This window comes from Tursiops truncatus, chromosome 19 (genome assembly GCF_011762595.2).
Source record: "Tursiops truncatus isolate mTurTru1 chromosome 19, mTurTru1.mat.Y, whole genome shotgun sequence".
Taxonomy (NCBI): domain Eukaryota; kingdom Metazoa; phylum Chordata; class Mammalia; order Artiodactyla; family Delphinidae; genus Tursiops; species Tursiops truncatus.
The window spans coordinates 46355664-46370100 of record NC_047052.1 but is presented as its reverse complement, the minus strand read 5'-3'; the positions used below and the strand labels follow the sequence as shown (position 1 = coordinate 46370100).

Below are 14437 nucleotides of genomic sequence, written 5' to 3'. Positions count from 1 at the left end.
CTGAGCGAGGAGAGAGATGTGGGTGTGGCCCGCGCTCGCCCCGCCCCGCTCTGGGAGTTTAGAGCTCGGAGGCGGGGCACTGGGTTCACCGTCGTAGACCTCCAGATACGGCCACGCCTCCCAGTCTAAGTGGTGGGCTGGAAGGCGGTGCTGGGCCGCAGGCGGAGGCGAGCCGACTCCCGCCCCGCCCACCCCGTTCTTAACCAGAGGAGTGGCCTTATGGCCCCGCCCCTCGGCCGGAGTCGAGGGCAGGAGGCTGGCTGAGGCGTGGCCCTCTGAGCGGCCCCGCCCCGTCTCTCCCGCTAGGGAAGGACGGAGAGGGCGGCCTAGCAGCCAGTCGGTTCCCGCGTGTCCTGCGACTCCGCGGCCCCGCAACTCCACGACCCCGCAGCATGGCCGTCAAGAAGATTGCCATCTTCGGCGCCACCGGAAGGACCGGGCTCACCACCCTGGCGCAGGCGGTGCAAGCAGGCATGAGCTGGGGCGGGCAGGGCGTGTCACGGGGTACACAGACAGAACTTTAGGAAGTGGAATCATGGGGTCGGGCCGAGGCTGGTTGGGGCCCTCAGTGCCCTTGATGTGTGAGGACCTAGGGGGGCAAAACAGGTGGCCACGGGGGCAGAAACGGGGGACGCTGTGAGGTCCAATTTTACGTGAGCCCAAGGAACAGGTATTGGCCCTAGGAGGCTGGGGGACTGTAGTGACAGGTTTAAATCCAATGCTCTGACGAAATGTAGTTGTTATTGTGGTGCTGGTGGTTGCACACCCAGCAAGGGCTTAACTAAGCCAGGCATTGGGCTGGCCTCCCAGCACTGTCCTCTCTTAGCACGTGTTAAATCCGCACAGCACTCATGTCGGGTGGGAACTAGTATCACCCCATTTGACAGATGAGAAAACTGAGGCCCACTGAGTGATCTGCCCAATGTCACATAGCTGGAAAGTGGCAGTGCTGGAATTTGTACCCAGTGCTTGTTCTTTGTTTGTTTTTTATTGAGACCACCAATGGGTCTTTTACTCCCCCACCACATTTTATTTATTTATTTTTGGCTGCGTTGGGTCTTCGTTGCTGCGCGCGGGCTTTCTCTAGTTTCAGAGAGCGGGGCTACTCTTCATCATGGTGCGTGGGCTTGCAGTGGCTTCTCTTCTTGTGGAGCACGGGCTCTAGGCGTGGTGGCTTCAATAGTTGCAGCACGTGGGCTCAATAGTTGTGGCTCGTGGGCTCTAGAGTGCAGGCTCAGTAGTTGTGGCACATGGGCTTAGTTGCTCCGCCGCATGTGGGATCCTCCCGGACCAGGGCTCGAAACCGTGTCCCCTGCATTGGCAGGCGGATTCTTAACTACTGCGCCACCAGAGAAGTCCCACCAGTGCTTGCTCTTAACTGCCAAAAGACCACCGGCTCTTGGTGTGGGCACCAAGGCTTAAAGTTGAAAAGGCTGACGGGTGGGTTGCTGTGGGCACCTAATGGAAAGAAGATCACGGAGACAAGGGTGAAGACTTGGGCACACGGGTCCCGGGAAAGTCAATGAGCACTGAAAATTTGCAGTTGCCCCAGGAAAGGGGGCAGGAAAGGGGATCAGTATCATGCAGCAGTACCCTGCCCCCACCGTCCAGACTTCACCAACCCCCATCGGAGCCTGACATTTCCAGATATAGCGCCCCACCCTTGCTGGCCTTGGTGACTCTGAAGATATTGACTATCTGGTTGCCCCAAAAGGGTGGAGGCCACCAGGATCCCACTCTCAGCTGTCTCCTAGCCCAGCTGTCCCTTCAAGGGACTCTGCCTGAAAGTTCCCCATTCAGCCCACTGCTCTCCCCCTCCCTGGGAAGACCTAGTGAGGATCTTGGCTTGTAGGGACAGGAGGAACAAATTTGCTGGTAAACATTTCCAGGGGAGGAAGTAAGAGGGAGATGTTGAGAGTTGCTGAGTCACCCTGAGGAACTGGATTACCGTGTTACTACCTTTCTCTCAATCCTGGATTCTATGAAATTCTGCTCATCCACCCTGCTGGGCACAGCTGGGACTGCACCTGGGGGTGTGGAGCGTTGAGGCCTAGGGGAGTCCGCGGCTTCTCACTGTGGCTCTGACAGCTCTCTTCAGAGCCACAGTGAACCTGAGCCTCGCTGTCCCCATCAGAAAAAGGAAGGGGTTCAATGAGCTCGGCTTTTATTTATCTCAGTGATTCTGTAGGGCTGAGTCCTGACAGGCATAGACTCTGGTGCCTGTGTGTCTGCATTCCAAACCCCAGCTCTGCCACTTAACAGCTGTGTGGTCAAGTGCCTTGTCATCTGTGTACCTAGATATCTGTAAAGTGAGGATGAAACTAGTAGAACTCGACCTGGGGTTCTTGTGATGATTAAATGAGATATTACAATATATGGAAAATGCTTAGAACCGTGTCCAGCATATAGTTGGTGCTCAATAGGCACTCCTTGGCTGAGAGAACTCAGATTATAGCTGTGTGATCTTGGCCCAATTACCTAAAATTGCCTTAGTTTCCCCATCCTCAAAATGGGCATATAATACAACCTACTTTGTGGGGTTGTTGCAATCTGGGGCTTTTCAAACTGTGGGTCATAATGAGTTCTGAAATATATTTAATTGGTCACAACAGTGTCAGAATGTATCACATGTTAAATCTTGGTTTTATGAAACTTTCGTTTCAATTATATATGTATGGGTTTGTGTATACTGGGTTTGGAAGTGAAATCTATTTTGTATGGAGGGTTGAGATCAAAAAAGCTTAAAAGAGGCATGATCTCTACGACTGACTCTCACATCGTTAGGAAAAAACTTTATACACGTATATAATTATACATGTTATGTGTATATTTTATATATACACAGAGAGAAAGATAAAGCAAATATGCGAATCTAGGTCTTGGAACTTTCCTATAGGTCTGAATTTATTTCAAAATTAAAAATTAATGGAAAAAGATAAAGTAAGGGATTTTTTAAACAAAAAAAAAGAAAGAAAAGAAAAAAAAAGAAATGTTTAGAAATAACCTACAAATGCTCTTGTTCTTTGTGAAGGGCAAAATTTGTGAATTCTAACACTATAGTTTGGTATGGTAGCCACTAGCCACATGTTGCTATTAAAATTTAAATGTGGGTTGTGTTAAAAATTTTTGGAAAAAAACATCATTCATCTGCAGAAAGAGCTTAGCACAGCACTTGGCACATAGGAGGCGCTCTTTCTCTCGCACGCGCGCTTGCTCGCGCTCTCTCTCTCTCTCTCTCTCTCTCTCTCTCTCTGTTTTTTGGCTGTGCCACACAGCCTGTGAGATCTTAGTTCCCCGACCAGGGATTGAAGATTGAACCTGGGCCCTCAGCAGTGAGACTGTGGAATCCTAACCACTGGACTGCCAGGGAATTCCCTAGGAGGCCCTCAATAAATGTCACTAATCACCAATAATGTACCATTAACAGGCACTCTTGTGCTGGGCCTGTGTCAGAGCTCTCACTGTCCGTGAGAACGTTTCTCCTCCAAAATACCCACAGTTTACTAGGGTCCGTTTTAACTAATACAGTGGTAATTAACCAGTGCCTGCGGTGGCATCATGAAAGCTCTCGTTGCTCCCCGATGTGTGTGAGGGCAGCACAGGTGTCATTCCCTTATGAAAGGTGGTCACACAGGGTGGGGATGCTAGGGATTGTGACTTTCACTTTAGAGAGGAGACTGAGGACCAGTCAGGGAAGGTGTTTCCTGAGGTTCCTCAGCCAGTAAGTGGAGCTGGGACTTCCCCTGCGGTCCAGTGGTTAAGACTCTGCACTTCCACTGCAGGGGGCACAGGTTCGATCCCTGGTCAGGGAACTAAGATCCCACATGCCCGGCTGGGCCAAAAAAAAAAAAAAAGAGGTGGAGCCAGAGTTCGAACCCAGGTCCGTGAGACAGTATATCGTGTGCTTTTGTGTTGATATAAAAGTCAGGGAGATGGTGGTGAATATGTCACAGTCCCTGGACCCACAGGGCCCTTGCTTGATTCCAGGTCAGCATAAGTAGGGCCATGACAGAGGAAGCACAATTGGCTGGGGGTTCTGGGGAAAGAGGGTAAGGGTGCTCCAGGCAGAGGGGCACGTGCAAAAGCCAGGAGGCAGGAAACAGCATGATGCATTTGAGGAACTGAAAGAAGTTCAGTGTGCGAAAAGGGCCATGGCTCCAGCACAGTTGAGAGAGGAGAGGCCATATCCTGGGGGGCCTTGAAGTCTGTCCTAAGGAACATGACTATCTCAGGGCACCGGTTGGGGGGGGGCGGGCGGTCAGGGGAGGGATCTGAGCCAAGGGCACTTTGATATAACAGTGGAAAGCTCTACCTGGCTACCACGTGAAATATGGGTTGGAGGGGTTGAGAGAGTCCAGGAGCCCAGGGAATACTAGACCAGGACGGGAAAAAAAATTGTGAGATGGTGAAAAGGTATAGTAACAACCAACACCCGTATAATGCTCTTTCCTGTGCCAGACACTCTTCTAATCTTTTCATTTGTTTTCGTTTTGCATTTTTTACATAGCAGCTTTTTTAAGATATCATTCACGTGCCATACAATTCACCCATTTAAAGTATACAGTTCAGTGGTTTTAGCATATTCACAGACTCGTGCAAACCTCACCACAATCAGTTTGAAACATTTTCATCACCACCAAAAGAAACCCTTAGAAGTCACTCCCCATTTTCCTGCTCAACCCCTTCCCCAGCCCTAGGCAACCACTCACCTGCTCCTTGTTTATATGGATTTGCCTGTTCTGAACGTTTCATATAAATGGAATCGTACACTAAAAATCAAAATTTTTAATTTTGATGATGTCCAGTGTATCTATTTTTTCTTCTGCTGCGTGTGCTTTTGGTGTCATAGCTAGGAAACCATTGCCTAATCCAAAGACGCAAAGATTTATGCCTATGTTTACTTCTAAGTTTTTTTTTATTAATTTATTTTATTCTATTTATTTTGGGCTGTGTTGGGTCTTCGTTGCTGTGCACGGGCTTTCTCTAGTTGCAGCGAGCAGGGGCTACTCTTCATTGAGGTGCACAGGCTTCTCGTTGCAGTGGCTTCTCTTGTTGCAGAGCACAGGCTCTAGGCACGTGGGCTTCAGTAGTTGTGGCTCAAGGGCTCTTGAGCGCAGGCTCAGTAGTTGTGGCACATGGGCTTAGTTGCTCCTCAGCATGTGGGATCTTCCCGGACCAGGGCTCAAACCCGTGTCCTCTGCATTGGCAGGCGGATTCTTAACCACTGTACCACCAGGGAAGCCCTCTTCTAAGATTTTTATAGTTTTAGCACTTACATTTAGGTCTTTGATCATTTTGAGTTAATTTTTACATATGGTGTGAGGTAGGAATCCAACTTCATTCTTTTACATATGGATATCAAGTTGTCCCTACATCGTTTGTTGAAAAGACTGTACTTGCCCCATTGAATCATCTTGGCACCCTTGTCAAAAATCAACCAACTACATTAAACTTTTAGAAATATTATTTAGGGAGTTCGCTGGTGGTCTAGTGGTTAGGACTTGGCGTTTTCACTGCTGTGGCCCTGGGTTCAATCCCTGGTCAGGGAACTAAGTTCCTGCAAGCTGCATGGCGTGGCCAAAAAAAAAAAAGAAATATTATTTAAACCCACAGTAACCCTATAAGGTAGAGACTATGATTAGTGTCATTTTAAAAATGAAGGCCCTAAGGCCCAGACAGGTTAAGTGAGTTGCCCAGTGTCACAGCTAGGTAGTGGTAGGGCCAGACAGAATTCAAACCCAGGATTGCTTGGAGGATTAAAGAAGCGAATAAATGTCAGGAATTTGGCACCTGGCATATAGTGAGTGCTCTCTAAATATTATGTATGATAATGACCATTATCACTGCCCCAGAGTGTACAAATTTCTAATCATTTGTTTTTTACATATATGATGATAGCTATCAAGAGAAATGTAACAGGGGCGTTCCCTGGCGGTCCAGTGGTTAGGACTCCGTGCTTTCATTGCCAAGGGCCCAGGTTCAATCCCTGGCCAGGGAACTAAGATCCCACAAACCCGTGTCCCCTGCACGGGCAGGCGGACTCTCAACCACTGCACCACGAGGGAAGCCCACCCCATCATTTTTTTTCATTTCTTGTACCAGCTGGAGGTACAAGATAAGATGTTCCAGGCTCATCTTGTCTTCTCCCTGGCGTGGCCCAGCAAGCAGCCATTTCTTCAACGAGCTCTGGCTCATTTTTCATGAGAATGCTATTTAGAGGCTGTCTTCATCAGCTCAGGCCACTACAACAAAATGCCATAGACCGGGTTGCTTAACCAACAGCCATTTCTCACAGTTCTAGAGAGCGGAGAGTTCAAGATCAAGGTACTAACAGGTTTGGTTTCTGATGAGGGCCCTCTTCCTGGCTTGCAGATGGCCGCCTTCTTGCTGTGTTCTCACATGGTAGAGAGAGAGCGAGCGAGCCTTGGTCTTCCTCTTCTTATAAGGACACTAATTCCATTATGGGGACCCTACCCTCATGACCTCATCTAATCTAATTACCTCCCAAAGGGTCCATCTCCAAATACCATCACATTGGGAGTTAGGGCTTCAGCATATGAATTCAGCATATGACACAAGCATTCAGTCCATAACAGAGACTACAACTACTAATTTTATTTTTTTTGCAATACACATAAACATTGATATATTTTGCCATTATTTAAAACAAAGGAAGAAATATGTTGGTTGTAATCTTTAGAAGGGAGGGTATGTGTCAGAAAGGGGACACTGAGTTACAGAATTATCCAAAATTCTTTTGGGAGGTGACATGCCAAAGTGATGTTCAGACTGTTTAGTAACCGCTAAGACAGGACCCAGCCCTTCAAAAGTAAGACCTAGGGAACCAAACCCAATGATGGACAACCTTTGGGCAGCTCATGTCCTTCTCTGTACCTCAGCTTGCTCCAGGACCATGGATGGGGGGCATAGACCAGTGTGATGCCAGGCATTAACCCTTTAGTCGCCGGAGGGTGGAGAAATCGCAGGAGTGGGGAGTGAAGGGAAGAAGAGACCCTTGGAGGCATCAGAGCAGGTTATTTATGAACCGACATCAAGGTATCACTTTATTTTAACAACCAGCTTGATATCAACTGTGGGTATGCCAGCGAAAATATTTGAAGACCATTGTCTCAGAACAGGGGACCTGCGGGATGGATTTGGGGGTTCATGGCACCCTCCAGGACCCAGCCCCTGGAGGCTGGGAGTGCCAGCCCACAAGCCGACTGACCTGCCTCTCTGCCCCTCTTTGCAGGCTATGAGGTGACAGTGCTGGTGCGGGACACCTCCAGGCTGCCCTCAGAGGGGCCCCAGCCGGCCCACGTGATAGTGGGTGACGTTCGGCAGGCGGCCGATGTGGACAAGACTGTGGCGGGGCAGGACGCCGTCATCGTGCTGCTGGGCACCGGCAATGACCTCAGTACTGGGCCCCCCCTCTGCCCACGGCCCACCCCTGCACCTCGGCCCCCAGCGCCACCCCCGCCCCCAGCCCCACCCCTGCCGCCACCGCCACCGCCGCCGCCCACCAGTGACAGCCACTCTCTGTCTCCTCTAAGGTCCTACCACAGTGATGTCCAAGGGTGCCCAGAACATTGTGGCGGCCATGAAGGCCCACGGAGTGGACAAGGTCGTGGCCTGCACCTCGGGTGGGTGGCGGGGTCATAGGGGTGGGGCTGAAGAGTCGGGGATAGGTACTGGACGGGCAGCCCAGGGGCTCCTACAAGGCGGCATTAGAGCCACTCCAAGTTACTGTGTATTTATCGAGCACCACCTGAGTGCCTGAACCTTGCTGGATGAGGCCAGAGACACAATACAGCCCTGGGCCCTGGGCCGTGGTTCTTACAAGGAGGAGGGACGTGGCAACAGAGCCATCATCAAACAGTGACCAGTCAGGGCCAGGGTTGGGGGAAGCACAGGCAGAGAGGTCAAGGCCAGGATTCGGGGGGAGCACGGGCAGAGGGGTCAGGGCCGGGATTCGGGGGGAGCATGCGCAGAGGGGTCAGGGCCGGGATAGGGGAAGCCTAGAGGACTCTGGGGGCCCAGAGGGGTGCCTGACTCATCCTGAAAAAGGATCAGGGGGAGAGCATCATAGAGGAAATGACAGAGCTGTGTATACATAGGCCAGGTCTTTACCCTCACAGAGCTCCCAATTTATGAGGAGATGGTATTAAACAAATGGTTGCCCAGAATAATCTGAAAGGAAGGCTGCAGGGTGTGTAACAGGAGCAGTTAATGCTAACAGCATTTATTGAGCTCTTATTGTGTGCTCGGCACCATCTGAGTGCCTTACAGATGAATGCCACTTAATCTTCTCAAAACTCCTTTGAGTAGCACTTATATTCACAGTGGAACACAGTAGGTGCTCAGTGAATAGTAGCTGTTCTTATTGCTTCCTAGCTAAGGGAGTGGAGGCACAGAGAGGCCCATCACCTTACGCGAGATCACACAGCCTGTGGCTGGCAGAGCTGGGGTGTGGAACCGGACTGTCTCCATGGTCCACACTCCTCACCTTTGTTCCATCACACATTGTCTCCCAGGGAAGGGAAGTGACATGAGGGAGCAGTGGGAGGATAAGGGGACTCCAGGCAGAGGGATGAGCATTTACAAAGGCTGTGAGGTGGGAGGGAGTGTGGCTGCAGCAGAGCGAGTGAAGGGGAGAGTGCTGGGTGGTGAGGTCAGGTGGGGCCTCGTGGACCTGATGGGGCCTTTGCTTTTACCCTGCGTGAGATAGGGTCACAGATGAGTCTGACCCCTCTGGCTGTGCTGGGGGAACAGAATGTGGGGGGCAGGGGCAGGGAGACCCGGGAGGAGGCTGCTGCCATGGTCTAGGCAGGAGGTAACAGTGGACAGGAGCAGGCAGGGTGAGAAGCCTGGAGAAACTGGAGGGCAGTAGTGAGCCCCCGTAGGGGTTGGTCCTGGCAGGAGACCTGTGGGCTACGGGCCTGGCCAGGCTGTCCTCAAGCCTTGGCTGACCCTACCCTGTGTCCCCCCAGCCTTCCTCCTGTGGGACCCGTCCAAGGTGCCCCCAAGACTGCAGGATGTGACTGATGACCATATCCGGATGCACAAGATACTGCAGCAGTCGGGCCTGAAGTACGTGGCTGTGATGCCACCACACATAGGTGAGTGGGTGGGGACCCAGCTGCAGGGTTACCACCAGCCTGCCCCCTCCTGTCCTCTGTCGACATTCACTGGGCCTTCCCTGGGCAGTTGAAAATTGCAGACCTTCCTCCCACACCTTCTATGCTCCTTCCTGCTTGATTTGTATCTGCTTTCTAACATACTTTTCAATTATCTCTGTTGTACAAACTATCCAAAATTTTAAAACGTAAAACAAAACCCCTCATTTATGATGACTCTCTCAGTACTGGGAGCTGACTAGGCTCTGGGGACACTTCTTGCTGGCATCTCGCACGCCGTTGCTCAGTAGCTGGCAATAGAATTGTGTGGAAGGAAGCCACGACAGGGCTCGTGGTAGGTGCAGGCTGTCTGTCCCTGGAACACCTGCATGCTGCCTTGCCTAGCGTCAGATCTCTCAGGGCTGCTTCCGCTGTATTCTCTTTATTAGAAGCAAGTTATGGGACTTCCCCAGTGGTCCGGTGGTTAAGACTCCATGCTCCCAATGCAGGGGGCCCGGGTTCGATCCCTGGTCAGGGAACTAGATCCCACGTGCATGCCGCAACTAAAAAGATCCCACATCCCGCAACTAAGACCTGGTGCAGCCAAATAAAATACAGAAATACAGAAATAAATGTTTAAAAAAAAGAAGCAAGTTATACTGGGGCTGCCCCACATTCAAGGGACAGGGACTTATGCTTCACATCGTCTCTTTCTTTCTTTCTTTTTTTAAACCCATTTATTTATTCATTTATTTGGACACACCATACAGCATGCAGGATCTTAGTTCCCTGATCAGGGATTGAACCCATGCCCCCTGCTGTGGAAACATGGAGTCCTAACCACTGGACCACCAGGGAAGTCCCTCGTTTCTTTCTTTATCTTACTTAGCGCATGTCTCCCACACTAGAATTTTGTTTGAAGCACAGATTTTGTCTTGTTTTGATTACAGCTGTGTTCCTAGTGCCTAGAACAGGGCTTGGCATGTAGTAGGTGCTCAGTAAATATTTGTCCCATAAGCTAATACCGGAGAAGATGCCTCACCTCCAGGTGGTGCTGTGGAGGGAACCACACCCTCTTTTCCCCTCCCAGGTCTGGAATACACATTGAGAGAGAGTCAGACCGAGGGAGAGATGCATTTACAAATGTCTCTTGCATAGGAAGTGTGTGCCTGGCCACGATTACAAGTACCAATGATGTAGTCTCTGCTCTCATGAGGCTTACATTTCTAGCGGAGGAGACAAACGAAATAGATGATCTGTATTACTGTTGGGTTGTGCTACGCTGAATGAAGAAACCATAAAGTTCAGTGAAGGAACTTCCCTGGTGGCTCAGTGGTTGAGAATCCACCTGCCAATGCATGGGACACGGGTTCGATCCCTGGTCTGGGAAGATCCCACATGCCGCGGACCAGCCGCGGAACAACTAAGCCCCTGCACCACAACTACTGAGCCCGCGCGCCACAACTGCTGAAGCCCGCATGCCTAGAGCCCATGCTCCGCAACAAGAGAAGCCACCGCGTTGAGAAGCCCACTCGCCACAACTAGAGAAAGCCCGTGCACAGCAACAAAGACCCAACACAGCCAAAACAAAACAAAACAAAACAAAAAAACTCGGTGAAGAGAGTAAGCCTCAGCTATAAGCAGAGGCTCGCTAAGGAGATGGCCCTTCCCCCAGATACTCACCTGATTCCCCCGCTCAGGGGACTACATTCAATGTCCTGGGCTAAACCATAATGGAAAAGAATATTAGAAAAGAATGTGTGTATATATATATATATATATATATGTTTTAAAAAAAAAAGACACCAGACCTGTTATGTTTCATGCTATGAAAAACATTAAAAAAAAAAAAGTGATTGTTCCAGGTTAAAGGTGACATGGCAACTGAACTGGATTCTGATTTTGAGGGGAGGGGGAGGTCGGAAGATATTTTTTGGCAGTTGGGGAAATCTGAATTTCTAAATTCATCATTCTAAATGGTGTCTCTTGCATAGGAAGTGTGTGTCTGGCCACGATTCCCCTCAGGGGGAATCAGGTGAGTGTCTGGGGGAAGGGAGGACATTCTGGGATGAGGGAACCGCAGTGTGGATGCCCCTCAGGGGGAATCAGGTGAGTGTCTGGGGGAAGGGAGGACATTCTGGAATGAGGGAACCGCAGTGCAGATGCCCCTCAGGGGGAATCAGGTGAGTGTCTGGGGGAAGGGAGGACATTCTGGGATGAGGGAACCGCAGTGCGGATGCCGGAGCCAGGCACTTGTATCTCCTTCACATTTGCCTGCCTGCTGATGAGCACTTCTGCTGTGCCCTCTGCCTTCTGCTTGGAGAAAGACGAGCCCTGCACGCCTTACAGAGGTTCAGGTAAGCTCAATGTTGAGGTTCAATTCAGGATTCTTGTTGAGACGAGAATCCTAAGCTCTGAATCAGTGGTGAAGCTGCATGGCGGAGAAGCCGGGCAAAGTCCCAGCCCCAGCACTTTGTGGACTTAAGGCCCGTGGCCTCTGAGCCTCAGTTTCCTCATCTGTAAACGGGGTTCATGATATTACTTCTTGACCTCCCAGGTTTGAAGTGAATATCCAGAGAGATCATGCCTAAAAATTATTTAACACAAAGTTGTTTTTTTTTTAGTTCTTCTTTTTTTGAATATTTATTTTATTTATTTTCCTTATTTTTTTTTTTGGCTTCGTCGGGTCTTAGTTGCGGCACACGGGATCTTTGTTGAGGCACACGGGGTCTTTTTCATTCCGGCACGTGGTCTGCTCGGGCTGCTCTCTAGTTGTGGCCTGCGGGTTTTTTCTCTTCTCTAGTTGTGGCGCGCAGGCTCCAGGGCGCGTGGGCTCTGTAGTTTGCAGCACGCAGGGTCTCTCGTTGAGGCGCGAGAACTCAGTAGTTGTGGCGCGTGGGCTTAGTTGTGCTGCGGCATGTGGGATCTTAGTTCCCCGACCAGGGATGGAACTCGTGTCCCCTGCGTTGGAAGGCGGATTCTTTACCACTGGACCACGAGGGAAGTCCCAGTCCTTTTTTTGTACGTGTATGAAAACTTTGAAACCTCCAGAAAAGTTAAAGAAATTAAAGGTTTGTGAATACCCATAAACCCTTCATCTAGGTTCACTTGTTAACATTTCGGCCTTTTTGCTTTCCCTGTCTATCTAACTATCTATCTATCTATGCATGCATCTAATGTGTATGTATGTGAATACATGTGTAATGTATATTTTTTAAATAAGTGTGTATTTTTATTTTTTTCTTTTTCTTTCTTTCTTTCTTTTTTTTGTTTTGGCTGAACCATTTGAAAGTAGGTTGCAGACATCGGCACACTCTACTCCTAGAACCTCTTGATAGGCATCTTCCAAGAAGGAATATTTGGATACGAACCACAGTACTGTTATCGCACCAAGGGAATTGACATTCACTCTACCACATCATTTAGTATCCAGCCCATATTCAGACTTCCCCAACTGCCAAAAAATATCTTCCAACCTTCCCCTCCCCTCAAAATCAGGATCCGCTCCAGGATCGTGTGTTGTGTTTAGTCACTATGTCATATTTAACCTGGAACAATCCTCCATATCCTTTTTTTCTTTTTTTTAATGTTTTTCATAACATGAAACATAACAGGCCTGGTGTTTTTGTTCTTTTTTTTTTTAACATATATATACAGTCTTTATAATATTCTTTTCCATTATGGTTTATCCCAGGACATTGACTGTAGTTCCCTGTGCTATACAGTAGGACTTTGTTATCCCAGGTGTCTTTTAAAATAACCCACGTTCTGGATTTCTATAGTTATTTTCTTACAGACTCAGATTAAAAATTTTTGGCAGGGTCTTCCTGGCGCGGCGCGGCTGGGCCCGTGAGCCATGGCCGCTGAGCCTGCGTGTCCGGAGCCTGTGCTCCGCAACGGGAGAGGCCACAACAGTGAGAGGCCCGCGTACCGCGAAAAAAACAAAAAAAACAAAATTTTGGCAGGATTGCCACATGGGTGAGGGTGTGTGTTTCTTTTTTTTTTTTTCAGTACGCGGGCCTCTCACTGTTGTGGCCTCTCCCGTTGCGGAGCACAGGCTCCGGACACGCAGGCTCAGCGGCCATGGCTCACGGGCCTAGCCGCGCCGCAGTATGTGGGATCTTCCCGGACCGGGGCACGAACCCGTGTCCCCTGCATCGGCAGGCGGACGCTCAACCACTGCGCCTCCAGGGAAGCCCTGTGTGTTTCTTATTGCACATGATTCCAGGTTGTCTCTGCGCTGGTATGCTGCATTTGATCCCTAAGTTAAGTTGGTCATAGTCAGAATACAGGCGCTAGATGCCCTGGTAACAGCCAGGTCATGGTGGGGGAGGGCGAGGGGGGCACAGAGCAAATGTAGCCTTTGCCACTGTGAAGTCACCCTCTGCAACCATGGGACATAACTTTCTCTCTCCAAGACTCAATTTGCCCACTTGTGAAATAGAATTAATAATAACTCCTAGCCCATTCTCTGCTTTATTTCTCACCATCTAACATATTATCTATTTTACTTTCTTATCTTATTATTTGCCTTTTCCTAGTGACTGTCTGAATGCTGAGGGCAGGGATTCATATCTGTTTTGTCCCTTTCAGTGTGCCCAGCACCTGACGTATAATAAGTCATCAATAAGAATTTGGCGAATGGGACTTCCCTGGTGGTTCAGTGGTTAAGACTCCGTGCTTCCACTGCAGGGGGCAAGGGTTTGATCCCTGGTCAGGGAAGTTCTGCATGCCGCACCAAAAAAAAAAAAACAACTCACTTAGCGAGTGAATGAAGTAAAGGGTACAGGTTAGTGCCCTGCACGTGGGAAGGGTTTCATACATTGTTGGCTGTTATACCATCTGGGCTGGGCACACTGTAGACACCCTGGGATGATCACTGAAGTGATCACATGTTGGTTGCAGGAGGGGAAAGGACATCTGATGTACCCAGTCCCTTTGTCTTTACCTTGCAGGAGACCAACCGCTGACTGGGGCCTACTCAGTGACCCTGGATGGACGAGGGCCCTCGAGGGTCATCTCCAAACACGACCTGGGCCACTTCATGCTGCGCTGCCTCACCACTGATGAGTACAACGGGCACAGCACCTACCCCTCCCATCAGTACGACTAGGGCTCTGGCCCCGTCCAGGAGGACAGCATCCCAGGAAATAGAGAACAAAGGAAGGGAGCAATAAATCTTGAGCCAAGAGCTTCAAGCTATTTTAGAGCACCCACCTCTGTGACTCTTCCTCTCTCTGGCTCTATCTGGGTGTCTCAGTGTCTCTGTCTGCCTCTGTGTGAGATTTTCAAGGTATTCATTCATTCATTTCCTCGCTTGG

The 14437-nt window shown here is 49.8% G+C and overlaps 1 protein-coding gene across 1 annotated transcript; it reads left to right on the top strand.

Moving 5' to 3' along the window:
• The first annotated feature begins 308 nt into the window (after positions 1 to 308).
• On the top strand, positions 309 to 14328 carry BLVRB (biliverdin reductase B). The gene is made up of 5 exons (XM_033845983.2): positions 309 to 471; positions 7253 to 7417; positions 7554 to 7643; positions 8991 to 9119; positions 14072 to 14328. Exons 1-5 carry the CDS (start codon positions 393 to 395, stop codon positions 14227 to 14229), a joined length of 621 nt encoding a protein of 206 aa, XP_033701874.1. The 5' UTR covers positions 309 to 392; the 3' UTR covers positions 14230 to 14328.
• Positions 14329 to 14437: the final 109 nt, after the last annotated feature.

Bases quoted from the DNA above. Each gene is read 5' to 3' on its own strand.
- BLVRB (XM_033845983.2), top strand. From the start codon at position 393: ATGGCCGTCAAGAAGATTGCCATCTTCGGCGCCACCGGAAGGACCGGG. The intron at 7,418-7,553 runs GTACTGGGCCCC...GTCTCCTCTAAG, and splicing joins GGGCACCGGCAATGACCTCA to GTCCTACCACAGTGATGTCC. The intron at 9,120-14,071 runs GTGAGTGGGTGG...TTTACCTTGCAG, and splicing joins TGTGATGCCACCACACATAG to GAGACCAACCGCTGACTGGG.